The sequence below is a fragment of the Centropristis striata genome, chromosome 19 (assembly GCF_030273125.1).
Source record: "Centropristis striata isolate RG_2023a ecotype Rhode Island chromosome 19, C.striata_1.0, whole genome shotgun sequence".
In the NCBI taxonomy this organism is placed as follows: Eukaryota; Metazoa; Chordata; class Actinopteri; order Perciformes; family Serranidae; genus Centropristis; species Centropristis striata.
Window position 1 is genome coordinate 19,466,403 of NC_081535.1, and position 27,854 is coordinate 19,494,256.

The window sequence follows — 27,854 nt, forward strand, 5'->3', positions numbered from 1 at the left end:
TATTGGACAGTGAGGTTGGAATGAGTGTTTTTGCCTCCTGCATGTGTAAAGAGAGAGAGGCAGCTTTTATTTGGCCTGAGGAGGAGGAGGAGGAGGAGAGGGGGGAGGGAGGAGAGAGGAGGAGGAGGAGGAGTGGGAGGAACTTGTAGAGTTGCCTGCAGATTTCATTGAGAACTCGGAAAGCACCAGGTTAACATCTATGAACTGAGTCCTCTTCAAGACTTTTTCTTGTTGGATTTACCTTTTTTCCGCCACAAGGATATATTTATTTCAAACAAACACCTGGAGTGTTACCAAACTGCGGATCTATGCGAACCCTACGTGGGAGTCAACGACATTTGTGAAGTTGAACAGGAGGAATGTATCGTTTCTTTGTGAAACTAACATTTCTGATTCCTGCAATCGTCATCTCACAAGGTAAAAATAAATCTTTATTTTTAAAGATTTGTTGCAGACATGCATGCTGCAAAGCACGGCTGCGGGTCTGGAAGGAAACCTCGAAGAATTCAAATTAGACTGTGTAGAAGTTAGTGAATGGTTAATTGTTGTATTTATTTAATCATACGGTGGGACTTTAGCTGCTATACAAACACGAGCTGAAGACTAGCAAATTATAAAACCTAGTAAATCCGTTTGAAACTTTTATTGAGTAACTTTAAGAGCTTTTCTTGGTCGTGGGAATGAATTCACTACAAGTGCAGGAGCCAAATGCTGCGGTGCGCTTGGCTGCTGACTTCCCCTGTGTGCGCTTGTGAAAGTTATTTTACACCACTGTTTATTTTTCTTGCACCGTGTAATCTGCACTTTGAATGCAATAAATAAGTTATTTGGAATTTAAAAGAAAAAAAACAGGAACAAACTCCTTTATTTTACTGGCGTTTTTAAACTTAATTTTATTGGTAATATTTTAACAACTTTCAGGATGTATGTCTTAAATTGTACGAGAACCGGTTTTTAACAACACGGGAGATAATGGAAGCGGGTGCGTGTGTTGGGGCCCGGGGACGCGGTGGGGGTGTGTGTGAGGGGGGGTTGGGATGGAGGACACCTTTTGTCTGCATGTGTGGGAGAGTGTTGTGAGTGCCGGGTGGAGGAGGTGCTGTTATTCCCGTCTGCCGGTAAACAATGCCCGAGGAGAGTGTTTTATGGCTCGTGCTGGACTCTGATTTCTTTTGTTCCGCATCTGAGCCCCGCAGCTGCTGCGCTTTCCCCGCAAAAGCGTGCGCACCCCCCCTCCCCTTAACCCCCCTCTAAAAGCCACGCACCACGCGTTCTGGCCTCACCGGTGTCCACATCCCAATATCCCCCACGGGCAACTGTGTAACAAATCAATTAAAGATTAGGATGTGCGTGTGTACATAAAAAATTCCTGTGAATAAAGATGTATTAAAATATCTCACTGATGATGAATAATTTCCAACTCTGCCTAATCCCTGATAATCCTAACAGCCAGTTTAACAGTAGAGACTTCACTCTGCTGTTCATGATGACTTTTAATATTTTTTTATGTGCTCCACAGGTCTAAAATGCTCCCTGCCCACTGAATCATGCCTGAATGGAGGAAGATGTGAAGCCACCTCGAATGGAAATGGAGAATGCAAGTAAGTAAAAGAAAGCAGCAACATGTGATGAAGCAGATGTTGCACTGCAGTCCACCACAGAGTAATAGCATTTCCTGTTATCTTTTGTGCTGTGTGTGTGAAATTTGAAGTCTTAGAAGTGCAATGTAGTGTAATTCTGGTACTTGAAAGTGCTTTTTGGTTAGAATAGAAAAAAAGGGGCCACACATTCCCCCTTTTCATTCCAGCCTTTGAGCGGGCCCTGTGCCCAGCAACCAGAGGCCCTCGAGTTTTTCTTCTGGGCTGGTGTGCTCCTGTACCGCTCCAGGAGCCACATTGCTCTGTGAGGCTGCACACATTCCCGCAAAAAAAGAGTTTAAAGAAGTGAAGAAATAAAAAGAGAGTGCAGTTCCAGAGAGGTGAGAGAAGGGGTAGTTGGACAAAAGCCCACCCCCCCTCCTCAATCAGTAGGCCCTTTAATGAATGCAAGACCCCTTCACCAGCGAAGTGAGAGGACGCGTCCAGTCCTAAATCTTGTTTTTCTGCCCTTTCATGGGCGACAGCTGGGGCTCGCCTGCCGCCCGTCACCCATTGTCCTGCAGTCAGAATAATGCTGTGTGACTAATCTGAGTGGGGCTTCCCATCATGCCACAGCCACCCCAAACACCACAACACACACCAAACCTCTGCCATAACCCCCACCCTCCCTTCCAAAATGCTTGTCTCCTGCTTTCTGAATGGCCCCTCCACCCGTCACCCCCCCACCCCCACCTTACCCGCTTGTGATCTCCATTAGAAAGCCAGATGGCTGTGAAATGTAATTGGATTGGATGTCAAGAGAGTGAGATTAATTGGAATAAAGTGCAGAAATTTGAAGGCAAACAAGTGGGAGCAGACAGAGAGGCAGATTGTGGCTTATTTGTTTAGGCTATGGATTGGTGTTAATAGTTGGGTGAGACATTTGATATGCTAACATTACCTTCAGGCGACCTATATGTAAGTCTGATTCCCCTTGAATCAGGGTGCTTACAAAGTCTTGAAAGTTTGGAAAATGCTTGATTTTAACCATTACGTTTTCATAGTTAGGTATTTGCTTACTTTTTTTTACTACCTGGAAAAAAGGCTTGATTTTCTACTTTATCTGATGTTTGGTCTAATGAATAATTTATGTAAACCAAATGCATGGTACTATTTGAAATTAAGCAATCTCATAGTCATATTTTTGTTTGTTGTGTTCTGACATTAGATACAGGGTTGGAGGCAGGCCCCATTCATTCCTATGAAAGTTGGTTAGTGGCTCATAAAGTCACTAAAATAATTTAATCTTGCAGATCTTCTCGACTTCCCAAATGTTATCGAGTTAAATTAATCTCATTCTGTGGGGAAAACTCTTTCACAATGTAAATCTATGGGAAAAAGTTTTTTGGGGCCCCAGGGCTTCAAAAGGCTTCAAAGCCCAGCACTCTTCCTGGGGGCCTGTACCAGATGCGGAGTGGATAGGAGCTAGATTTGAATGACGTGGGTGCCAAAAATAAAAAGGGAGCAATTGTCTGTCCCGTTTTGCACTGTCATGAGGGGAACCATCTGCTTTTTTCCCAGTTTTATTTATAGTGACAATTTAGATGTGACTGATGTGTGTGATTTGAGAGTCTGGACATTCTTGGTTTGAGGACCATGAAAGTGCTTGAAAGTACTTAAATTTTACTCTTAAAAATCTGTAGGAACACAATGTTGTGCAAGAAGACAAAAGAGTTCTCAGGTATAGGTTTTTTCTCTTGGTCAGACCTGAGAAAAAAATTTTTGAACTCAGAATGTGTATTGAGATTTCCAGTTGTGGCATCGTTTTAATCCGTAAAGAAACTTCAGGGGTGGCCTGGTTTACCCTCGGGGCATGTGGTCATGGCAGGCGCTTCTCTGGTCTGCAGGAACAAGGGGGTGCCATTGAAGAGCCCACACCGCCCGCCCAGGGCCACCAATTCACAATCTGCACGCTCCACACACACACACACACACACACACACACACACACACACAGACCTCCGCACGTGTGCACAGAAACTGTCCCTCCACCCTCCTCTTCCTCCACAAAGCTGTTATTGTGGGCTCCATCTCTGCTCAGTCCAATTAAAAACAGACAGGATAAGAGCATCACTTCACCCACCCTCGTTCCCCTCTTCCTCCTTGCTTTTCCTCTCATTAATCATTCATCCCTGCCAAGCCGAGCATCACTGAGCCATCAGTCACGGGGCGCTCTGGGAGATTCAGTCAGTTCTCCGAGGTCAGAGTGTAGCGTCTCTACCAGGGGCCTTCAAATAATGGCTGCGCTTTTTATCGTCAGTATTTGAATTTTTAGTCACATTACACGGCAAGTTCAGTTAGGGAATGCATGGTGACATAAGTGGAAAGTCCACCTGGGGAAACTGAAGATTTGCACACTGAAAGAAGAGACTGCTACTGAGATGACGCAGGGAAAGCAATGCCCCAAATTCAGATTAGAGTTGTGAGTTTAAGATGTGCATTTCCAATCACGCAATATTAAATGGAAGGTCAAAAGGGCTTTGAACCCACACATTCCCTTCTTGAATTTACCGGTGAATCACATTGTGCGTTGAGGTTTTGTGCAGCATGTGGTGACACAGATTTGAGTGGTAAGGTAGATTTAAATCCTCTTTCAGCACAGTTCCCACGAGTGCAAGAGTGAAATCACATGCTGGCATAGAGAACAAGGTTAGGCTTGGTGTAAACTGTGCTAATCAAATGTCTTACGGATGGATTTTGTGGGGATTACAATCATGTTGAGACAAAATTGCTCTGTCCTGCAGAAAGGATGTTTTCTGTCCTTCCTGGTGCTAAAATTAGTCACCCTTAATTTAAAGCTGCTGCAGATCATCCTCCCCAAAACAGGAACTGGCTTGTGTCCTGTTTATTAAATTGTTGCATATTTGTCTCCTTGAGGTTGATTTGGCTGGCCTGTGTGCTGCAAAGAGCAATAGAAACAATAGAAAATGTGAAGTATTAGGATTTAATACCTTAATTGTATGATTTATGAGGCACATTATTCAACTTCAACAACAAAAAGACCATAGATGAGACTTCCACTCTGCCTTATGACAAACATCAGGGCATGTAAGGGGAAAACACGTTTTTTTTTAATTCTTAAACCATGATAAGGCAGATTTTAAGGAGCAAATTTCATTTGTGACATGAACTCATATCTTCTTTTGCTGTTTCTCCTCACATGTGCAACTTTACAATTCTTTTGCAGGTTGCTATGCTTATATTCTTAAGATCATACTTACTCCACAGATTAATTCGTCACAAGAAATGGTGTCAGTTTGGGGGAAATCTGAATCAGTTCAGTTTGTGGCAATACTCACTAGACACACAGAAACAACAACAAGACGCCCGAATGGGGAAGCACTCGGTCATGATTCTGTAAAGTAAAAGGTTATCTGAAGGTCTGGGGCTTCCTGTTTCCCATGCAGCTGAAGTCGTCTTGTTATGTAGGCAGCCTAAAAACATGTAAGGGCACAGTGTCACCGTGTGAGTCAAATTTAGTTTCCATTTGCGAGACAGTGATGAGGGGCACGGCGAGGTTGAAAGGTTGTTGCCCTCAACTGCGCCTCTGCACAGCCGACTGACTGTAAATGCGGCTTTTCTGAAATAGACACTGTTTTGGTCCGAGGTGGCTGGTAATAATAAACTCAGAAAACATCTCAACTGCCTCGCTACGTGTCTCAAATACTGCAAAAAGTCTGACAGAAATAGACTCGAGTCAGAAAAGTGAAAGTGGTAGAGTAGTCAGACCTTCCTGACCTTGCATGGAGCTGTCTGGTATTGCGCATTGATGATAAAATGTCTCACCCATAAAGACCGTCTAGAGCGAGCCCAGCACCTCTAAAAAGACGTTCCACTCTCCCTCAAGAAGGAATGTCGCTCTTCATTTGTCCTCCTATAGGATTACCGAGCAGGTCTCTGTTAAGGCTCCGCTCCATGTGGGCTTAAGCGAATCAGGTGCATGGCTGGGTCAAGTGTGCCTGTTGGTGTGGGGCTTTTACTGGGGTTTATACTTTAAGGCTGCCACTCCCATGGTAGGGCTCATTCCCTAGATGCCAGGGCTCCCCTGATAAAGAGGTTGGTTGGACACAAGTTTAAACTTTATGTTGATTTTGAGTTTTAGAACAACTTCAAAAAGCTACTGCTGAAATAACCTTTGATACACAGACAAATATTTCCCCCACATTTAGTATCGGTGGGGCCTCAAAGTTAACTGAGCAGTGATCAGGATCCTGTGAGTCTGGAGATCCTCAGAGCGGTCCGATCAAAGCGGGGCTGTCACAGCACAGAGATAAGAGGCTATTTGGCTCTAGTGGGTGCTGAAAGTTCACATGCACCAGCACAGGCTGTCAGATGTAGAAACACCAGCTCCTCTGGCAGGTCAGTGTGCATTACAGGGTATTAGGCAATGGGTTAGATGCATACATGCATGTGTGGGCCTCCTGTTTCTTAATTACATTCAGGAGATGAAATGCTGTCAGTTAGGATAGTTTGTGAAAATTATACTTACTGTCAGTAGAAACTGTGCTAAACTAGTCACATTTCAGCTCCAAGCTGTGGTTTGTGTGTGGTAACCTGAGTAATGAACTCTGGAGACACTTTAGCAGATGTGTTGTCACTGATAACCATCAGAACAAGTGGAGGGCAGGCAGGTGCTTCTCCTTGTTTGATTGTGAGGTGGGATGTTTCCATGAATCTGCCGATAAGCCTTTGCTCTCTAGCACACAGACTCTGTTGAAGTTACAGCCCTGGTGTTTGCTAACTGGTATTCTGTGCATGAAAGTGATCTCACACTCATTAGTCTAGCAGGTGCTCAAGTCATGTCACTGTGGTTGACCCTCATAAACCTTCACTCTTTATTGCTATCACAGAGTGAGACAGGAAATAGCTTAATCACAATCAAAATAATCTCTTTCTGAGCCTTTTTCCCTGTGACACTTAAAACTTGTAGAAACGATGTTGTTTTGCAATATTTAACCCTACTTAGCCAGCACAATATCTGGAATTCATGCCTTTTCTATGCTGTTTTTTTCCAGCTGTACACTGTGAAAAAAAGTAAAGCTTGAGAGACAGGAAAACTCTAGACAAGAAGTAATTCACTTGCTTGAATATAAAAGTGGATCCAGCTATTGTGCATGCTTTTACTTACAGTGTTGATGTCCCACTGCAGTTTTAAACTCTGTAAAGTTGTCAAAACTATTGATACTTTGATACTTCTTTAAAAACACATGTTCAAAGCCATGCAAACTCTTTTAATTGAACATTCTATAGTACTAGTCATTTAGAAAAACACAGATCTACAATCAGATTTTATGTCCCGAGGCTGCACAATTGAAACAACAGGGCAGAAAATCCACTGGTCCTCAGCCTGTGGTTGTTACAGTATTGTACACCAGCACTGTGTGCAGGCTGTTAATAATATAAAAAAAAATCCTATGACTTTTTCCCCTTTAGCCGTGGTAGTGAAAGTAGTGAAGTATTGGGTATAGTTTTATCATCCCAGTATTGTATCAAAGTTTAAAATTCTGCCATAACTATAACTTGGTGATGCTAGTGCAGATCAGTTATTGTAGGGGTTCAGTAGTTCAGAGCCTTGCAGACCGAGTACATTTCTCATTTCCTCTCAGAGAGCTTTACTGCTCTGTTCTGGGTCTTGCTAACAGATGTGGACCCCAGGGGTTAGATCTTGGCTAATGATTAGATACATCCAAAGGAACATCAGCTAACTAGACAAATTGAATGAGGTGGAAAGGGCAGAAACAAATGGCCACTTAAAGAGAAAAAGGGGGGTAAGAAGAGACAAGAGAGGTGATGATGTTATACTTTCACAAATTACATGAAAGAGAACACAAGTGAATAAAAACTCTTGCTCACACACACGATTACTGTACGCCCACCCTCAGCCATTTACATAACATTTTCCACAGCGGTGGCATTTCCAGCGCACAGTGGGGCTGGTTTTGTGTCGGATGATAAAGTCACCCCCAGAGTGGCAGATGGTAGATCAGGCCCAGCAGGGTGAGAAGAGAGAAGGGAGAGAAGGCAAAGAGGCCGTCCCACAGTCACAAAAGTGTTTGGGGTCAGAGGTCGGGGAAGCATCTGCTCTGGCCTGAGGGGACATTGCATCGCTGGGAGAGACCTGTTGCCGTGGTGTGTGCTGCTTAGCTTTTCAGCGTGTGGGTGGATCTTTATCTCAAACTGGACTGACTTCAGGACAAAGAGGATCTATTACAGTTAGTTAGCGTGGGATGACACACACGGGTGCACACACGCACACCATTAATGACATCTGTTGCATCACACTTAACAAAAACTGACTTAGGGTTTAAATAAAATCAAGGAATTTACAAGGATTCTTAAGTGTGTTTTCATGGTAAAGTGAACCGGGAAGAATGGAAACTTCAAAGCCGCCACAAATGCTTTTACAATCTTCTGCCAATTGCAACTGTCTGGGCTCCCTGTGGGGCTCATGGCACTGTTAAAAACTCCCTGATTGGTCTCACCTAACTAAGTCAACAAGGAAGATTTCAGCAGTCCCATGTGACATGAGGGGAACGCTGTAAAAAGCAAACTGCTGGGAGCTGTAAAAAAGTCCACACAGGAGAGAAACTAAAAAACAGAGCAATGAAAAGAGAGACAGGCAAAAGACTGAAGGGAGAGAAAATCTGTATTAATGTAGATAATAAGGAAATCAAAAGAGGAACAGGTAAGGAGGAGAGGAATTAAGAATGAGTGTGGTGGTTAAAGGGGGGGTGAGGAGACAGAAGTTGCAACAGCTGACTTCACATGGGTTCTTTATGTCCCTGGAGAAGAGGTTGGCTTGTCAGCACCCCCATCTGACAAGGGGACAGAGGGGAGGGAGGGGGGAGGGATAAGGGGGGAGGAGGAGGAGGAGTCCTGTCCAACAGCTGCCTTCATTAACATGCGCACCTGCTCCCTGTGGAGATACTCGGAGGCCAACAGATGCCCTCCCTTACACATAAACACTCACACGCTCTTTGCACAACTACACACTCCCACACAAGCCCCAATTCAAACAAAAACACCTTTTTATTGCTGACTTTAAATGCTCCAGCACGTGATAGACTGGACTTCAGCTTGGGCATATCAGCGAAGTCTGCCATTTTTTTTATTTTATTTTATTTTTTGTGGGGGAGAGGGGGGTATTAATTATACAAAATGAGAGGCCAGCCCTTATCTTTGTCAGGCTTCTGTCCCTAGTTTCTGTGTCTCTACTTCAACCAGTTTGAGCTATGTGACTGTAGCAGCCTCCATTCTTTGTCTGGATGGGAGGGAAGCACCCAGGGGCTTAGGGCCTGAATGTAGTGCTTCATATAGGACATCCAGAGCCAGCACAGTCCCCTTGATCTCTCCAATCATCCAGGATGAGTGTGGACAGCGTGGGGGCCAAAGGTAGATGGGAATGGGCTGCTATGGCTAAACTATTTAGTGGTGTCTGTTGTCCCAGCAGAATGTGTTTTCAAGGTTCTGAGGGAGTCTAATCCAGAGAGACACACTAGAACAACATGTCGTCCCTGCCCCGCTGCAGTGGGACTTTTCTAGGCGGGAAACTTTTAGTCCCTCTCCACTACTCCCCCCTCCCACCCTCCACTTCATCCCCCCTTTGTTTAGATAATTACTCCCATGATTTGAACAAAAAAAGATCCTAATTATCACTACTTCTCTGTCTCCTCCCAGGTGTCCCAGTGACTACGTAGGCAACCGGTGCCAGTATCCAAGCCCATGCAGCCCTTCACCCTGCCGCAACGGTGGGGAATGTCGGGCTGTTTCTCATGGCAACACGTTTGATTTCCGCTGTGTGTGCCGCCTGGGTTTCACCGACCGGCTCTGCCTGACCCCCACCAACCATGCCTGCATGAGCTCCCCCTGTCGCAATGGAGGAACATGTGATCTCATCACCCTCACTGCCTTCCGCTGCCGCTGCCCACCTGGATGGTCAGGTATGTAGAGGAAAATTGGAAATGTGGTGTTTTCAAGGTTTGAAAGGTGCTTGGAACTGCTTGAAATTTAGCTTTTACAGGAATCCAAGTCAACATACAAACTGACTCATTTTTAGACATAAAAAGTTGGTTGTTTTAATTTGTCTCCCACCTGCAGAATGCAATCCATAGCTAGCCACGAAATTACTAAAAAAAACAGCTGGTGAAATCAGCGAAGTCTCAATATATGATGATTGCTGAAATAAAATAAATAAATAATAATATGAATTCTGAAAACGTTTCACAATTTAATTTTTAGTAACAATTTTGATGTGATTAAATAGGCTGTGAAATGTTGGAAATGTTTGGTTTAAGTACCATGAAAGTGCTTGAGAAGCTATTCAATATAAAGCTAATTTAACCCCGGGTAAGGTGCTGGAAAAGCTTGAAAATTCACCTTGAAAATACTTGAAAAGTGCTTGGTGTAGGAATCCTGTTTTTTTGTTCTTTCCTTTTCTTAATTTCACCATGACCCATAACAAATAACGACTCTCTTTATTATTTTGTTTTCAAGGTAAAACCTGCCAGCTTGCCAACCCATGCGCATCCAATCCATGCGCAAATGGTGGCCAGTGCTCGGCGTTCGATTCCACTTACATCTGCACCTGCCCGCCCGCCTTCCACGGCCAAACCTGCAAGCAAGACGTCAATGAGTGCGCCCAGAGTCCCTCTCCTTGTCTTAATGGTGGGGTGTGTGTGAACGAGGTGGGCTCGTACAGCTGCCGATGTCCTCACGAGTACACCGGTCCACACTGTGAGACTCCCTACATGCCATGCAGCCCCTCACCATGCCAGAACGGAGGCACCTGTGTGCAGAAGGGAGACACCACCTATGACTGTAGCTGCCTTCCAGGTAACACACTAACATATCTACACATGAATCAGCAGAACAATAGTTTTTCTATTAACATATGGGGTGTCGTATGGCTAGAACAGCAACAAAACACACACTTTTGTTTTCCTATTACATCAGTTGACCTAAAAACCAGCCTGTTGTTGTAGTAAAATCTGATTGGGTAAAATGAGTAGTCTCTGGTTACCCCCCCTCCCATCTCTCTCTGCCAGCCTTCATTGGCAGGATGCAGTCACACAGACGTTTCCTTCTGATAACTACCAGAAACACCGGCAGTACACACATACACATAAACGTATAGATACACACCCTATTCATGAGGTCACACACAAAAAGAGTTTGTTTTTCTTCTAAATACAGCCGGTCTGTTTGGCGTCTTTATTGTCTTGGTACCCAAAGTACCCAATTCAGTGTTGTGTAAAACTTTGGTTAATTTTAAGCAATTGTGGTTAGTGCTGTTAGAGGCTGGACTGCAGCTGCGAGGAGTTTCTTCTCTCCAAACCGCATCTTATTAAGCACATTTCTATTTCTCTGAAAGCTTCAATATGTGGTCATCATGTAAGCTCTCAGCCGCCTGTGTTATTGTCTGACTGGGTGCTTTATGCCCTGCACAGAGTCAGATGTTTGGATATGCAGATGAATGAGGGATATTGTGGGGCTGTGTGTTAAAGTTTAACCCATGCTGTGTGTCTCTCGTGGGTGTCCGTGCTGGAATGCGGCTAGATAGCGAAGCTGCACGGGCACCTGCAGAGCTGCGGGTTGATAGTTAATCAGACTATCGTGGCTGTAAAACACCCACACAAGCTTTTGATGTTTGAGGAGGAGACTAGTTTCTCTGTCATCTGCAGGACATTAAAACAATCTGCCACGAGGATAAGTGCACAGTGATAACAAGAGGAAGAAGTGGTCTTATTATTAGCTAAAAGCAAATGTCGCTAGATCCTTTTCTGTATCTCAGTTACACGCCACTTTTTCAAATCTTTTTCTCTCCCTGTTAAGGCTTCACAGGGCAGCACTGTGAGCATAACATCGATGACTGTCCAGGCCACAACTGCCAGAATGGTGGTATGTGTGTGGATGGTGTGAACACCTACAACTGCCAGTGCCCACCTCATTACACAGGTGATCTTTTGCTTTGAGAATAACTTAACATTAAAATAAAATCAGAAACATACTAAGAAAACACCTACAAACTTCCCCTCTTTTTTCTCTTATAAAATTTTTCAGGTCAATACTGCACAGAAAATGTGGACGAGTGCGAGTTGATGCCCAACGCGTGTCAGAATGGAGGGACGTGCCACGACACTCATGGCAGCTACCACTGCGTCTGCGTCAACGGGTGGACCGGTGATGATTGCAGTGAGAACATCGACGACTGTGCCAGTGCAGCTTGCTACCATGGCGCTACTTGCCACGACCGCGTAGCCTCCTTTTTCTGCGAGTGTCCTCATGGGCGCACAGGTACGACTAGCCATGATTGTCCCAGACATACTGTACACACACTAGGGGTGTAAGTGTTGAGTATTGAGTCTCAAAAACATGTACCAACTTTTGAAAATATTATAATAATAATAGTTTACCTGGAAAGATGAAATACTTGCATGAAAAGTAGTGCTAAGAGTTTAACAAAACAGGGACTAATAATGCAAATGCAGATCTAATTGCAAAGGTAATTTTTTTAATCCAGATTTAATTTTCCTTCTTTACAGTATTGTTATATATCACAATATCTTGAATCATAACCCCTGTATCATGATATGCATCATATCCAATTGTCAATACACAATAATAACACAGATTGTAATCTTAGTGAAGTGATTAAATGTTAAGGATACATTGTGATGAAACTTTGTTCTTGTTCAGGTTTGCTCTGCCACCTTGATGACGCCTGCATCAGCAATCCATGTCAAAAGGGCTCAAACTGTGACACCAACCCAGTCAACGGCAAGGCCATCTGCACCTGTCCCCCTGGTTACACCGGGTCAGCCTGCAACCTGGACATTGACGAGTGCTCCCTCGGTTAGTTATAAGCAATGTTCCTATGGAGCTGAACTTACAAACACAATGTGACATATTTTAAAACATGTAGCTTTGTTGTGTCACCACAGCTGTAATGTAAGGTTCTGAAAAGGCTTGAAAATGCACCCTTAAAAGTGCTTGAATTTAACTTTGGAAAACGTGTAAGAACCTGTATAAACTTAACTGTTATTCTGGTATATGTATTATGCATATACCACTACATGTGCATGACAGCATGTATCTTAAATGTTGTAGGTGCAAACCCGTGCGAACATGGCGGTCGCTGCCTCAACACCAAAGGCTCTTTCCAGTGCAAGTGTCTTCAAGGCTATGAAGGGCCTCGTTGCGAGATGGACGTAAATGAGTGCATGTCTAATCCTTGCCATAATGATGCCACCTGCCTGGATCAGATTGGAGGCTTCCATTGCATCTGCATGCCAGGTAAGGCCATTGTTTTGTATTGTTTGGAGAGGAGAAAAGGGAAACACAGGAATCTTTGTGATTTTGGACCATTGTTAAACCCAGAGACATTGACTAGGGTAAGAAACTAACACATAATAATAACTCTTTTCTCCTCATTTGTCTGTAAGGATACGAGGGCGTGTTCTGCCATATCAACACAGATGAGTGTGCCAGCCAACCTTGTCTCAACAATGGCAGGTGCATCGACAAGATCAACTCCTTCCACTGCGAGTGCCCCAAAGGTGAGAAATTATCAGGGAATGTGAGAGGTAAACCGATTTTAGCCCCTTTTTGGTCAAACAATGGGAGCAGCGAAGAGGCAATAAAAGAGTGGATAATTAACCTAGCTGTCAATGAGTATAGCGTGCCATATATAGCTCACAGGTTGAATGTGAATGATTTACTTCCTCTAATAGTGTCACTGAAGGGGTTTCGGATGAACAGGGCAGAGCGGATCAGGCTGCAGAAACATTAACATATTTGGCGGGCATGAGGGTTTGTGTTAGAGCTTAGCGCCAAAACCGAGGGAGGGCGGGATTAGTTTATGGTCGGTGAGCTGGAGGCCATTGTGTTGTGGTTTGAAAGAAAGATTTCACTGCACAGTAAGAGCCACGGAGGAGGAGGAGGAGGAGGAGGGGGTGGTAGAGAGTGCAGTGGAATGGTTCGTTAGGACTTTCACTGTCCTGCAGACCTACTTCAGATGCAAATGAGTTTTTTTCCATTGTCGCATTATGCACACTGTAGCTGTGAAGTACAGAATGTAACTCTCAATTTCACTCATCCAAGCAATAATCTGAAGAGAATTTTAATTCTGTATTTTGTTCAATGCATTTACAGGTTTTTCAGGGAGTCTGTGTCAGGTTGACATTGATGAATGTGCCAGCACCCCCTGCAAGAATGGAGCAAAGTGTACCGATGGTCCCAACAAGTACACGTGTGAATGTGCAGAAGGTAAAACAAATAACTGTTTTTCAGAATTTTATTGCACTTTTTTGTTTCTTCACAAATGAACATTGCCATTAGTCTATTACCAAAGATAGGAATATGTTTTAATCCAAGTAGTCCTTAAAAATGCTTGATTTTGAACATAATGTGAGGTTTCTCTACAGAATCACTCAGGTAAACCAAAAATCTTTTCATATCTAACATCAAACAACTCTGATGCAGTTCACTGAATAAGCTAAGCTAGCTCATAGATAAGTCCTCTGTTTCAAGAAATTTGCTGGCATTAAATAATTATTATCAAAACATACAAACAAAGCAAAGTAAAACACATGATGATGCTGTGGGTATACAGGAATTCGGTAAACTTTATTTTTCACAGTTGCATTTATGGTAACAGTTTGAATGTGATAATTAAGGCTTTAAATGTCGGAAATTTTAGGTTTAGTCACTTGAAAGTGCTTAAAAAGTGCTTAAATTTTACTTTTAAAAAGCTGGACAACCCTGTAATAAATATTCCCTTTTCTTTGTCCAGGTTACACCGGGCAGCACTGTGAGACTGACATCAATGAGTGCTATTCTGACCCCTGCCATTACGGCACCTGCAAGGATGGCTTGGCCTCTTTCACCTGCTACTGCCGTCCTGGCTACACTGGCCGCTTGTGTGAGACCAACATCAACGAGTGTCTAAGCCAACCCTGCAAGAACGGTGGCACTTGCCAGGACAGGGAGAACACATACATTTGTGCTTGTCCTAAAGGCACTGCAGGTGAGACTTAAGACTTCAACATTCAGCAGATTCTTGCAGGTAAAATGTCGAGATTTTGCTAATTTTCTTTGCTTACATGTGTGTCAATCTACAGGTTTTAACTGTGAGGTAAACCTGGACGACTGTAAGAGCAAACCCTGCGATTATGGAAGGTGCATCGACAAAATCAACGGCTATGAGTGTGCATGTGAGCCCGGCTACACAGGTGAGCACTGGGTGGAGTTTACAGGTGCAGGGGGTGGTCCCCTGAGCTTTGGGAGGGGCAGGTAGGACAGGTGGCTGGCGGGTCCACTTCTGGTGAACAATGGTGTCAGATTGCCTGTGTGGGATGGGTTGGAGTGGGGGGGTTTTAGAGAAAGGAACACAGTCCCCAACCTGATACACACACACAAAGCGCTAACTTTGTTTGCAATTTGAAAAGGTTGTGACGTCGAGCCTGGAAAGAGTCTGTAAGGTGATACTTTAAAAGGAAAAGAACCTGGCCTTTAATCACATATCTGATGTTTAGTCGTGTGTAACTCATGACTAATCCCATAAACATCTCAGATTGATGTGTTTTACCTCACTTACTTCCCTGACACGTCCACCTGTAATATACTAGTGAATAAAACTCCAACAAGTGAAGTACTCTTCCTCCCTTTCATGGCCCAACAGAGCCGGTTCTGACTGGTATTGGCTGTGTGATTATGCTGGAAAAGGGGGCAGGGAGGGACAAGTGTGTGTGTGCAGGCTTCTGTGCATCCCTCCTCCTCTTCCTCCCCTCCATCTTTTTGTGCTGACGGCGGGACTGAGACAGAGGGACAGAGGACTATTGTAACTGAAGATCAGGCAGTTGGCCCCTCCCCTCCTGATTGATGAAGAGCAGAGGAGGAGGGAGCTGGGGAGGGGATCAGAGGGGGGTTTAATTGTTACTCGGCCGTGTGTGAAATGGGTCTGGCCTTCTGTCCCCTGTAAACAGCCCTGGGTGAGGTTAGTTCTCCCTGGACGGGGGGTGGTGTGTGTGAATAGGGATAGTAGCTGCAGCCCCCCTCACCTCCTGGCAGCACCTCCCCCTCTCAGATCCAGCTGAAACCTTCCTTCTGCCTATTCAACAGGGCCCCATTCAATCAATGGAGGAGAGGCTAAAGGGCCTCCAGGGGCCGCCAGGCTAGGCACACACTGGAGCTGCTCCGGCTTCGGCCTGTTGATTGTTTCTCTATTGTCCAAAAGCCACACAGTGCACCTCAGCTAGCAGCTTATAAAGCCTCAAAGATTACCACACAGGGAGCATAGTGTCCAGCTGTGGGGTCATAATTCATTATCAGTTCAAAAGGAATATATGCGTCACTTTCCTAAAATCATATCTTACTGTCTTTCAGGATCAATGTGCAACATCAACATCGATGAGTGCGCCATCAACCCCTGTCACAACGGGGGCACCTGCGTCGACGGCATCAATAGCTTCACCTGCCTGTGCCCAGAGGGCTACAACGACGCCACCTGTCTGTCTCAGGTGGACGAGTGTGGCAGCAACCCCTGCATCCACGGTCGCTGCCAGGACCTCATCAATGGGTGAGCACAGAACTGGATTAAAGATGAATGAGCAGCAAAGAAGTGGCACAAACACAACATATTAAATAAAAAACACCACTGATAGGGTTCCTATGGGGGCTGGAAATCCTCAAAAACACTTGAATTGAAATGTGATATTTCTTATTAGAAATATGTATTTACCACAGTTTCAAGGTGCTGAAAAAGCTTGAAAATTATCCTTGAAAGTGGTTGAATTTGACTTTGGAAAATATGTAAGAACCCTGCACTGACCTGACATTTCTTTTGCATTAAAGCTACAAATGTACCTGCGACTCTGGCTGGAGCGGCCCCAACTGTGACATCAATAATAACGAGTGTGAGTCCAACCCGTGCATGAACGGGGGAACCTGCAAGGACATGACCAGCGGATACCACTGCACATGCAGAGCTGGCTTCACAGGTCAGTCACAAACCTTCTTGTTACTCCTTTTATTTAATTTTGCTCATTAAGAGCCTGCGTGTCCCCTGTTAGCCTTTATCTAACCCAAGTGTGTTCTCTAATCCTGCCACTGTAGGACCTAACTGCCAAACTAACATCAACGAGTGTGCCTCCAACCCCTGCCTCAACCAGGGCACCTGCATCGACGATGTAGCCGGATACAAGTGCAACTGTTTGCTGCCCTACACCGGTATGACACGTAGCTGCTTATTTTTCACACTTTTACCTGCGTTGTTTAGTTTAGTTAGCTGTTTGCACAGGTCGGAAAATGTAAATACAATCTTCCGCTTTCCACACAGAAGGCGTATCTTGTGTTGTTTTAGAAAACATCACCTGATGGCCACAAACAGCGATGTCTGTTTTTGGAGTCTCTGTGTGGAAAGATCTGCCTGGCTGCTTTGCAGGGATAACAGTATTTGTGTGTGTTTTGGAATAACATGCCACAGCAGCTAATATAGGCCGGAGAGCTGGAGCCTGCTCAGAGCCCTATTCCCACTTCCGCCACGTCCTGTTTCCTGTCTGCGATCGCACAATAGCAGGAAACAGGAAGGCCCTTCCTGTTTGGCTAAGTCATCATGGAAATGGATAAGGAAGTGGGATAGAAACTGGGATTTAAAATTTGATGTCACTCTTCAAAATCCACTTGACGAAATTAAATCTTTTACAGGGAAATGTTATATTTTGTGACCTGGTGTTTGATACTGACATCTGAAGCAGCTGCTCCGTATTACCAGCACAATGCAAACACTGATGTTTTTCTTTTCTCTGCCAACAGGTGACAACTGTGAGACCCTGCTGGCACCCTGCAGCCCCAGACCTTGTAAAAACGGTGGAGTGTGTAAGGAGTCTGAAGACTACCAGAGCTTCTCCTGTATCTGCCCTGAAGGATGGCAAGGTAGTGTTATCCATCCATTCATTTCTCTTCTATGTGCTCCATGTGTACCTGTCAGGGGCAGAGCCAGACAGTGTTTGGGGGAATTTTTCCCCCGATTTACAACAGCTATATGCACTATTTCTCAAGTAATGTGATAATAGAATGCTTCAAAATCTGCACATCACTTGGGAAAAATCTTTACTATTATTGTTCACCTACACAAGAAATGTTAAGGATGACAAATTTTAGCTCCTAACATACAGAAGTAGGGAATTGCTGTAACAGAATCACTAAACTTAAGACCAGGTTTTGTTATGTTGAAGTAGAGCTCACAAAATGAATGCTTATCTGACAAATTTGCTACTTTTGAATTCATCCATCCTATAATCTGGGCTGGTCTAATTGCTTATAAAGGATTAGTGTATAGCACAATCGTAGAAGTATTAATCCATTAATCTAGCCATCCACTTAACAAAAGGATTAATTTTTCTTGTACCATCTTCCTCTTCCCCTCAAGGTCAAACATGTGAGATCGATATCAACGAATGTGTGAAGAGCCCGTGCCGCAACGGAGCTGTTTGCCATAACACAATGGGTGGCTACCAGTGCAAGTGCCAGCCAGGTTACACCGGCCAGAAGTGTGAGACCGACACTGACGACTGCAAACCAAGTAAGGAACTGATTTCCACCATTACCAGTTCTCATGCTGTTTACAATTAAAGACTAGAGAAGGGTATTTAATATCCTCTTTTTCTGTTTTTCAGATCCCTGCAGTAACGGTGGCCTGTGCCGCGACGGCATCAACACTTTCACGTGCACCTGTCTGCCCGGCTTTCGTGGCGGCAGATGTGAGCAGGACATCAATGAGTGTGAGAGTAACCCCTGCAGAAATGGCGCCAACTGCACCGATTGTGTCAACAGCTACACCTGCACCTGCCCGCCTGGCTTCAGTGGCATCAACTGTGAGATCAACACCAACGACTGCACAGACAGGTAGCTCACCTTGTTAAAGTCTTGTCTTTACTTTATTGAACATGCCCAAAGCAAGCCTAATAATCGCTAATAACATTTTCTTGTGTCTCTTCAGCTCTTGCTTTAATGGCGGCACCTGTGTGGATGGAATTAATGCGTTCACCTGCCTGTGTTTACCTGGATTCACTGGCAGCTACTGCCAGTATGACATCAATGAGTGTGACTCCAAACCGTGCCTCAACGGAGGATCTTGTCTTGATAGTTATGGGACGTACAAGTGCACCTGTCCTCACGGCTACATAGGAGTCAACTGTCAGGTAAGAAAATCATCTTTGGTCTGGCTAATTGTGTCAGGCTCTGTGGTGGCTTTGAACAGCGCTCATATATACAGTTTATTAAATATTTTCTACTTCTATTTTACTTTGTTTCCCTGTTAGTTTCTTGTGCGCTGGTGCGATTCATCCCCCTGTAAAAATGGAGGTTCGTGCTGGCAGCAGGGAGCCTCCTACACCTGCCAGTGTCAGACTGGATGGACCGGTCTCTATTGTGACATCCCCAGTGTGTCTTGCGAGGTCGCAGCCAAACAACAAGGTAAGATAACCAGCTTAATGTTATTTTTTCATCATGTTATATAACTTTTTGTTAACACTTTGTAAACTGTAGTTAACATGACTATATTGTGTTACAGGGTTAGGAAAAGCCTAACTCCTTACTCAGACCCTATAATAATCACATTATAATGCATGATAACACCAATTATAATGCATTATGATTATAACATAATATATAACAATTATGAAAATGACACCATTCACTATGATCTAAGTATTTAATTACTTTTTAAGTAATTATAAAATGTTTTTTTCATGGGTAACGATTATTGCTATAAAGTATTATGAAGTTATAATTATATTTTTACTCAGTGCTATTAACAGATTTTAATGCATTATAGACATGGGTGTCATAGAGAGTGTTTAACTTGCTGAATCTACAGTATAAGTACGGTATATGATTTGTGCATTTTTTAAACTTCTGTCTTGTTGATTTCAGGGGTGGAGGTGGCTCACCTGTGCAGGAACTCAGGTCAGTGTCTGGATGCTGGGAACACACATTACTGCCGCTGCCAGGCCGGCTACACTGGTAGCTACTGCCAGGAACAGGTGGACGAGTGCTCGCCCAATCCCTGCCAGAACGGAGCCGCGTGTACTGATTATCTGGGAGGCTACAGCTGTGAGGTAGGTTGATTTAGATTTGAACTCATGGAAATCCTCAGATATGTTGGAAGATTGCTGGGCTGTTGAGAGTTACTGCACAAAATGTGCTCATAATAATTTTCTATGATGATTTCTCTTTCTCCCTGTCAGTGTGTCCCTGGCTACCACGGTGTAAACTGCTCCAAAGAGATCAATGAATGTCAGTCTCAGCCCTGTCAGAACGGAGGCACCTGCATCGACCTCATCAACACATACAAATGCTCCTGTCCCAGAGGAACACAAGGTATACACCTGCATAGCACACTTAAAGTCATACACTGATAAAATAAATACATTTAACCACAAAAACAAGCATATTTTCTAACATTTCTGTCTCCCCTCAGGTGTCCACTGTGAGATTAATTTGGATGACTGCACCCCCTCCAGCGACCCCCTGACCAACGAGCCCAAATGCTTCAACAACGGCAAGTGTGTGGACCGGATTGGAGGCTACCAGTGTGTGTGCCCGGCGGGCTACGTAGGCGAGCGTTGTGAAGGTGACGTCAACGAGTGTTTGTCGGACCCCTGCGACCCCAGAGGGTCCTACAACTGCATTCAGCTCACAAACAGCTACCGCTGTGAATGCCGCACTGGATATACAGGTACTGATCTGGATCCAACAGCACGTTACAAGTTCACAGGATCCCTGTGTGCAGTGTTTGAATTGTACAATTTTGCTATTGTTCTCCAGGTCAGCGTTGTGACAAAGTGTTTGATGGCTGTAAAGGAAGACCCTGTAAAAATGGAGGATCATGTGCTGTTGCCAGTAATACACCTCATGGCTTCATCTGCAAATGTCCACCTGTGAGTACAGCTGTGTGATCCATTTATTTTTAGGCTATTTAAGTGTATACATCATTATATATTATTTGTTTTTTTAATTAATTTATCTAGATTTTTATACATTTATTTTTGTTTTGTTTTCAGTTGAATTATATTAAAACTTCAAGAATTCAAGATGAGTTTTTTAGTTAAATAAATGCATGATGTTTCCAAAGTCAAAAAGTAATTGTGTTAAATATTAAATATATTGACCAAAATAATCAGATTATGTTTTTTGCCAGACTTGAGCCGCCCTAATAGCACCATGATCATAACCTCTGTCCTTTTCTCTCCAGGGCTTCACCGGCTCCTCTTGTGAGTACGACTCTCGCTCCTGTGGGAGTCTGAATTGCAGGAACGGAGGCACATGTGTGTCGGGCCATCTCGGCCCACGCTGCCTGTGTCCACCAACCTTCACTGGACCCGAGTGTCAGACCCCCACTGACAGCCTCTGCATCTCCAACCCTTGCTACAATGGCGGCACGTGCCAGATCACTCCAGACGTGCCTTTCTTCCAGTGCAGCTGCCCTAGCAATTTCAACGGCCTGCTGTGCCACATCCTGGACTACTCCTTTGTTGGAGGTTTTGGCCGGGACATCACCCCTCCTCCGGAAGTGGAGGTGAGCTGCGAGATTCCTCAGTGTGACGAGTGGGCCGGGAACCATATCTGCGACTCGCTGTGCAACAACCACGCCTGCGGCTGGGATGGAGGAGACTGCTCGCTTAATTTTGATGACCCTTGGCAAAACTGCTCTGCGGCTTTGCAGTGCTGGCGCTACTTCAACGACGGGAAGTGTGATGGCCAGTGCAACAGCCCTGGGTGTCTCTATGATGGCTTTGACTGTCAGGGACAGGAGGGACAATGCAAGTAAGTGTAGAAAACAGAGAAAATGCTTGTTTACTGTAGAAATATATATCTTTATATATCAGAATGCTAACCCAGCCACCCTCGTCTCTTCCTCCAGCCCGCTGTACGACCAGTACTGCAAAGACCACTATGCTGACGGTCACTGTGACCAGGGCTGCAACAATGCAGAATGTGAATGGGACGGCCTGGACTGCGCCAACAACATGCCAGAGAAGCTGGCAGATGGTCACTTAGTCCTGGTGGTCCACATTCCCCCCGAACAGCTTAAAAACCGTTCTTCAGCCTTCCTCAGAGAGCTCAGCAGCGTTCTCCACACCAACGTGGTGTTCCGCCGTGACGCCAAAGGAGAACCAATGGTCTTCCCTTACTACGGCAACGAACAGGACCTCGTTAAACATAACGTGCTGAAGCGTTCCACAGATGGCTGGCCCGAGTGGGCTACAGTTCCAGCCAATGTTTTGGGTCAAGTGAAGGAAAGCGTGTCCGCCATGGTCAGCCCACGGAAACGCAGAGAGCTCGATCCTGTGCAGATCAAAGGGTAGGCACTGCAAAGAAAGCACAATTTTGCTTGTGTATTTTCATTAGCAGAACACATCTATGGTTATTTTTATTTGCATAAAAACAGAAGTGTTAAAGGTTTCCACTCATTTCTGCTTTCAGGTCTATAGTCTACCTTGAGATTGACAACCGTCAGTGTTACCAGCAGTCTAGTGAATGTTTCCAAAGCGCCACAGATGTAGCGGCGTTCCTTGGAGCACTGGCCACCAGTGGGAATCTCAATGTTCCCTACATCGAAGCTGTCACCAGTAAGTAACTCATCTGTAGCGCTTTCTTATATATATTTAATGTGTTGCATTTAAAATAGCCACAAAGTTAGAATCCTAACTGACACACTGTGACTTTGACTATCTCTGCAGGTGTGAGACCAACTCCCTCCAGCTCAGAGCTCTACCCCATGTACGTAGTCTTCCTGGGCTTGGCTGCTTTGGGTTTCGTCTGCCTCGGTGTTCTGGTATCCCGTAAGAGGCGACGAGAGCACGGCCAGCTCTGGTTCCCTGAAGGTTTTAAAGCGTCCGAGCCTAGCAAAAAGAAACGCAGAGAGCCGTTGGGAGAAGATTCCGTTGGATTGAGGTATGGAGATTTAAAAGTGGAATATAAAGGCGGATATGCTTTAACACCTACCTGCAGCTCTGTGTTGCTAACCTGCCTCCCCTTTTCAACAGGCCTATGAAAAACTCTGACATCAATCTTATGGATGACAATCAAAACGAATGGGATGATGATGACCCAGACTGCAGGCGCTTCAGGGTAAGAATAAAACATCCTCTTGTCTCAATAAACTACCAAACTGTCTATCCTATAAACATTTTTCATGTGTGCTACTGATGCTAACATTGTGGTGATTTGGTGTCTTTCAGTTTGAGGAGCAGTCCATGTTGGATTTGGGTGACCATACTGACCACAGGAAATGGACACAGCAGCATTTGGATGCAGCTGACCTGCGTATTGCGTCCATCGCTCCCACCCCTCCTCAGGGAGAGATAGAGAACGACTGCATGGATGTGAATGTTAGAGGACCAGGTGTGTACACGTTATTTGATTTTTTTTACAGAATAGCATGACAACTCCCTAAAAGGATAAATAACAGGGAACTCATTCTAATCCTCTCCTGTCCTCTTTCAGATGGTTTCACTCCCCTGATGATCGCCTCCTGCAGCGGTGGAGGACTGGAGACCGGTAACAGTGAAGAAGAAGAGGATCCCTCAGCTGAAATCATCTCTGACTTCATTTACCAAGGCGCCAACCTCCACAACCAGACCGACCGCACCGGAGAGACAGCCCTCCATCTGGCCGCTCGCTACGCCCGCTCTGATGCCGCCAAACGCCTCCTGGAATCCAGCGCCGATGCCAACGTGCAGGACAACATGGGCCGCACGCCGCTTCACGCTGCTGTGGCTGCAGATGCACAGGGAGTGTTCCAGGTAACCTCTCCTCCAACAGGAGTCTCAAATCTCTCCTGATTTCTGATAAAGTTTGTTCTGCGGTTTAGTAAAAGCTCTTAACTAAACAAGCCTGTGTTCTTGTGTTCTGCAGATTTTAATCCGAAACCGCGCCACTGATCTTGACGCCCGCATGCACGACGGAACAACACCGCTGATTCTGGCAGCCAGATTGGCAGTTGAAGGAATGGTGGAAGAGCTTATCAACTGCCACGCCGATGCTAACGCCACCGATGACTCTGGTAAGTTATCTAGCTCTCATCTCCACAGATCATAAAGTTCCCTCCCAGTGTGAGGAGCTGTTTTGATTATCAACCCTCACCTTTTTTTTCTCTCTGCAGGTAAATCTGCTCTTCACTGGGCCGCGGCTGTAAACAACGTGGAGGCGGCTGTGGTGCTGCTGAAAAATGGCGCCAACAAAGACATGCAAGACAATAAGGTTTGTAAAATCATGTGACAAGGAATAATTTGACAAGCATTTACACAGTTATGTTCACAGTAGTATATATTGTGTATAGGGTTCCCATGGTCATGAAAACCTGAAAAATACAAACAAAATCTCATTTTTCCAGGCCTGCAAATGTCATGGAATGAGTCAAATCTATACAATTTATTTTCTGTAGCTGACGTAATGCAGCTCTAATATGCTGGTTATATAAGTTATTATTTTAATAAGTTGTTTGGTATCATAATCAACTTGTTTTTTATTTATTTGTTTAGTATTTCATTATTTCACAGTTTGCTCTTTGTGTTTTAGATACCCGTTTTTTTTATTTATTTTTTAATAAAGTTGCTATATATATATATATATATATATATATATATATATATATATATATATGAAGTTGCATTATTATAATAATAAGAATAATTGTTATTATCAACAACCAAGTATAATAATAATAATAATAATAACAATATAATAATAATAATAATAATAATAATAAACAATTCTAATAATATATAATAATAATAATAATAATAATAATAAATAACAGTTTATTGACTGTGCATGTAGTTTGAATTATTTGAAGTGAATATAAACATAATCAACTATAAGAGAGCTAAAAAATGTTGCAGTTTAATTTTCATACAATATTTAATTATTTAATGTGCATTTTAGGTTGTGAATGGTCATCAAAGGGTATGATGGGTCCTTGAAAAGTTATAGAAAAGTTTTGAAATTTTGTCCATGAACATGTGTTGGAACCCTGTGTGTATTGACCGTTATTTTGCTGCATTTTCAGGAGGAGACGCCAATCTTCCTTGCAGCCCGTGAAGGAAGCTTCGAGACAGCCAAAGTTCTTCTGGAGCACTTTGCCAACCGTGAGATCACCGACCATCTCGACCAGCTGCCCAGAGACATCGCCCAGGAGCGCATGCACCACGACATCGTCCGCCTTCTGGATGAGTACAACGTGGTCAGGAGTCCCGGGCTTCACAGCGCCCCCCTGAGCACCTCCAGCCTCTCCCCGCCTCTCTGCTCCCCTAATGACTATCTAAGCAACCTGAAGCCAACCCTGTCTTCCAAGAAGGTTCGCAAACTTAGCTCTGGAAAAGGCGGGAAGGATGGGGGCAAAGATAACAGAATGAAGAAGAAGAAGTCACTGGATGGGAAGGGTAACTTGCTCGACACGTCAGCTGTTCTCTCGCCGGTGGATTCCCTCGAGTCGCCGCATGGCTACTTGTCTGATGTGGCCTCTCCTCCCATGACGTCACCCTTCCAGCAGTCCCCGCCTATGTCTCTGAATCACCTTCAAAGCAATGGAGACCACATGGGACAGATGATGGGTAAAGATATGGGCTGTATGTCTTTTGACCCTAACCCGCCCCGTCTCTCCCACATGCCTGTGTCCAGCCCTGGCAGTCAGGGCACAGCATCCTTAGGTGGCAGAGGAGGCCAGTGTGACTGGGTCTCCAGGATGCTCCCGGGTGTTGGCCAGCAGGGAGCCCAGTTCACACAGGCGCCACAGATATCCCACAACATGATGGGTGCTCTGCATGGTGTCAGCACTGCCACTCTATCTCAGATCATGGGCTACCAGAATATGCAGACCAGCCACCTCGGCTCGTCGGCACACCTGATGCAGCAGGCGCACTCGCGCCAGCTCCAGCACCAGAACTCCAACTCCACCACAGCCGGCCAGGCGCTCAGCCAGAGCTTCCCAAACGTGGAGCTTAACGGCTCCGACATGCAGCAGAACAACGGCCGCTCCATGCCCATCCACACCGTGATGCCCCAGGAGACGCAGATCCTCGGCACACAGTTTCTCACCCCTCCCTCCCAGCACAGCTACTCTGGCCCCATGGACAACACGCCTAACCACCAGCTGCAGGTGCCCGACCACCCGTTTCTAACCCCCTCCCCCGGCTCCCCTGACCAATGGTCCAGCTCGTCCCCACATTCCAACATGTCCGATTGGTCGGAAGGCATCTCCAGCCCGCCTACAAGTATCCATTCACAGATGAATCTGATCCCAGACCAGTTTAAGTAGAGACTTGTTGAATGGACAGAACTCTTTAGCGGAGAAAAATATATATAATATACAAACAAAATTCATACAGAAAGAGTGACAAACCTGTCTCAAGACTAAAGACGCTCCTTTTTTATTATCAGTTTTTATACTAACGATAAGAACAGTTTTAGTAATTTTGTATTTATTTATGTGCTTTTTTTGACCTGAAATATAAAGAAGATGCTTTTATATTTATGCTTTTTTATTTTTTTGTTCTGTTATGTATGGGGAAGATTAGAAGAGGAGTGTATATCATAAAAGAAACCTCCTAGATGTGTACACTGGCTATTTATTTGTGTCTTGTGTTGCTATATTCACTGGATTTATTTTAATCTTTTGGTCTTCACAAATTTTATTTTTGGGATTTGCATTGTTTCATGTTTGTACAGATTTTCTTTTCGACTTTTATAGATTATTTTAAAATTTTCAGTATTAATTAATTATATTTTAACCTCCTTTGTCTTTTAAATGACACAGGTTTTGTTACTGAACTACATTTCACTAAGTCTTATCACTGAGCCTGTGTTAGATGATGATCAAATATATATTATAAAATGTCACCTTTCATGATGTTGCTTGTCCTTTCATGGCAAAATGATGAAGAAAGTAACTGAGAAGAGGTAACAGAGATCTTAAAGCACAGAACAAATATCCCTTATGAGTTGAGAGGTGCATCTAAATCAACCTGAGCCTATTTTTTATTGAATAATGGTCTTGGCTGGTGCTGAGTAATCGATTTGTGATAATTTATGATGCAAGGACTGTTTCTTTATTTCATATTGTATCCCAAATCAGTGATTATGGTTACCATGTTTAACCTGTTGAGTGTTAAATTGCAGACCTGTTGTAGAAAATGTTACATTTGCCACAGTTTAAAATAGTGCCAGTGTGATTTTTGTTTTTCCTAAGAAAAGCAATGTATTTGTGAGATTTCTTGTAAAACACGTGTTCGAAGTGGAGAACGTTGTTTGTAAAAGAAATGGGGACCTTTGTTTGTGTGTGTAACGACACCACCTGCACTTTGTGTGGTTTAAGGTGTCTAAATGTCATGTTTTATAAACTAATTCAGAGATAAAAAAGATGTTTTTAAGAAAAGATGTAATTCAAAATCAATGTTCATGCAAAGTTGTAGTTTGCAAAGAAATATTTCCTGATTAAAAATGTTTTGTAAAAATTGTCTTGATTCAATAAAAGCTGAAGTTAAGCTTAAACATATGCCTTTTTCCTTTCTTGTTCTTATTTTATTTTCTGATATATGGCTGACAGTGAAGTCGCCTTATCTGTACCTTTAAACTTAACTCTGGGTGTCTGATGCCCTCTGGCGGTGAGAGCCCGATAATACCACAGTGACAACATTACAGCTGTTATTGAAAATCATACCAGTTTATTGCAGCAGAGACTTGAGACTTGATTAAAGTGTAGATACAGCCATAAAAAACATATACTGTTTACCACTAATAGGCTTTTTTTACTATAGTTTACCCACATAATCTATTTGATATTCAGTGTGTCTAAATATGTGTGCTGGATCATTGAAAAAAAGACATACGCATGGGTACGTAAGACATACTTCATACACTGTAGTAAATTATTCTGTAGTCATTTCATTTTACTTAATATATTTGATAAAATGTATTAAATATAAATGCATCCTTGATTTTGAGGCAGTTGTTTAAGTAACTTTAATATAAAAAAATTTGAGAGAATCTACTTATTTTAATCACATTAAATATAATCTTTATGTATATGTAATTCTCAATCAAGAGAATTTTGAATGAATCCAACACAATAGAATTAGTCCGTTTTTAATTGACAGGCACTTCCTGTTGTTATTAACTCAACTTGTAACGTAGTTAGATTTAATTAATAATATTGCA

At 43.8% G+C, this 27,854-nt stretch overlaps 1 protein-coding gene across 1 annotated transcript; it reads left to right on the top strand.

The window, feature by feature from the left end:
- Window positions 1–196: 196 nt before the first annotated feature.
- Window positions 197–27,021, top strand: notch1a (notch receptor 1a). Its single transcript, XM_059358250.1, has 34 exons — window positions 197–417; window positions 1,520–1,601; window positions 9,315–9,577; window positions 10,131–10,469; window positions 11,469–11,591; window positions 11,697–11,930; window positions 12,333–12,488; window positions 12,744–12,929; window positions 13,079–13,192; window positions 13,788–13,901; window positions 14,428–14,661; window positions 14,756–14,866; window positions 16,020–16,212; window positions 16,488–16,633; window positions 16,749–16,862; window positions 17,448–17,567; window positions 18,064–18,216; window positions 18,311–18,539; window positions 18,634–18,835; window positions 18,956–19,109; window positions 19,569–19,753; window positions 19,883–20,015; window positions 20,116–20,373; window positions 20,463–20,575; window positions 20,890–21,461; window positions 21,559–21,999; window positions 22,122–22,267; window positions 22,379–22,592; window positions 22,685–22,769; window positions 22,880–23,042; window positions 23,145–23,443; window positions 23,556–23,703; window positions 23,803–23,900; window positions 24,709–27,021. The coding sequence occupies exons 1-34, from the start codon at window positions 360–362 to the stop codon at window positions 25,954–25,956; spliced, it is 7,428 nt and encodes a 2,475-aa protein (XP_059214233.1). The 5' UTR covers window positions 197–359; the 3' UTR covers window positions 25,957–27,021.
- The last annotated feature ends 833 nt before the right edge of the window (window positions 27,022–27,854 follow it).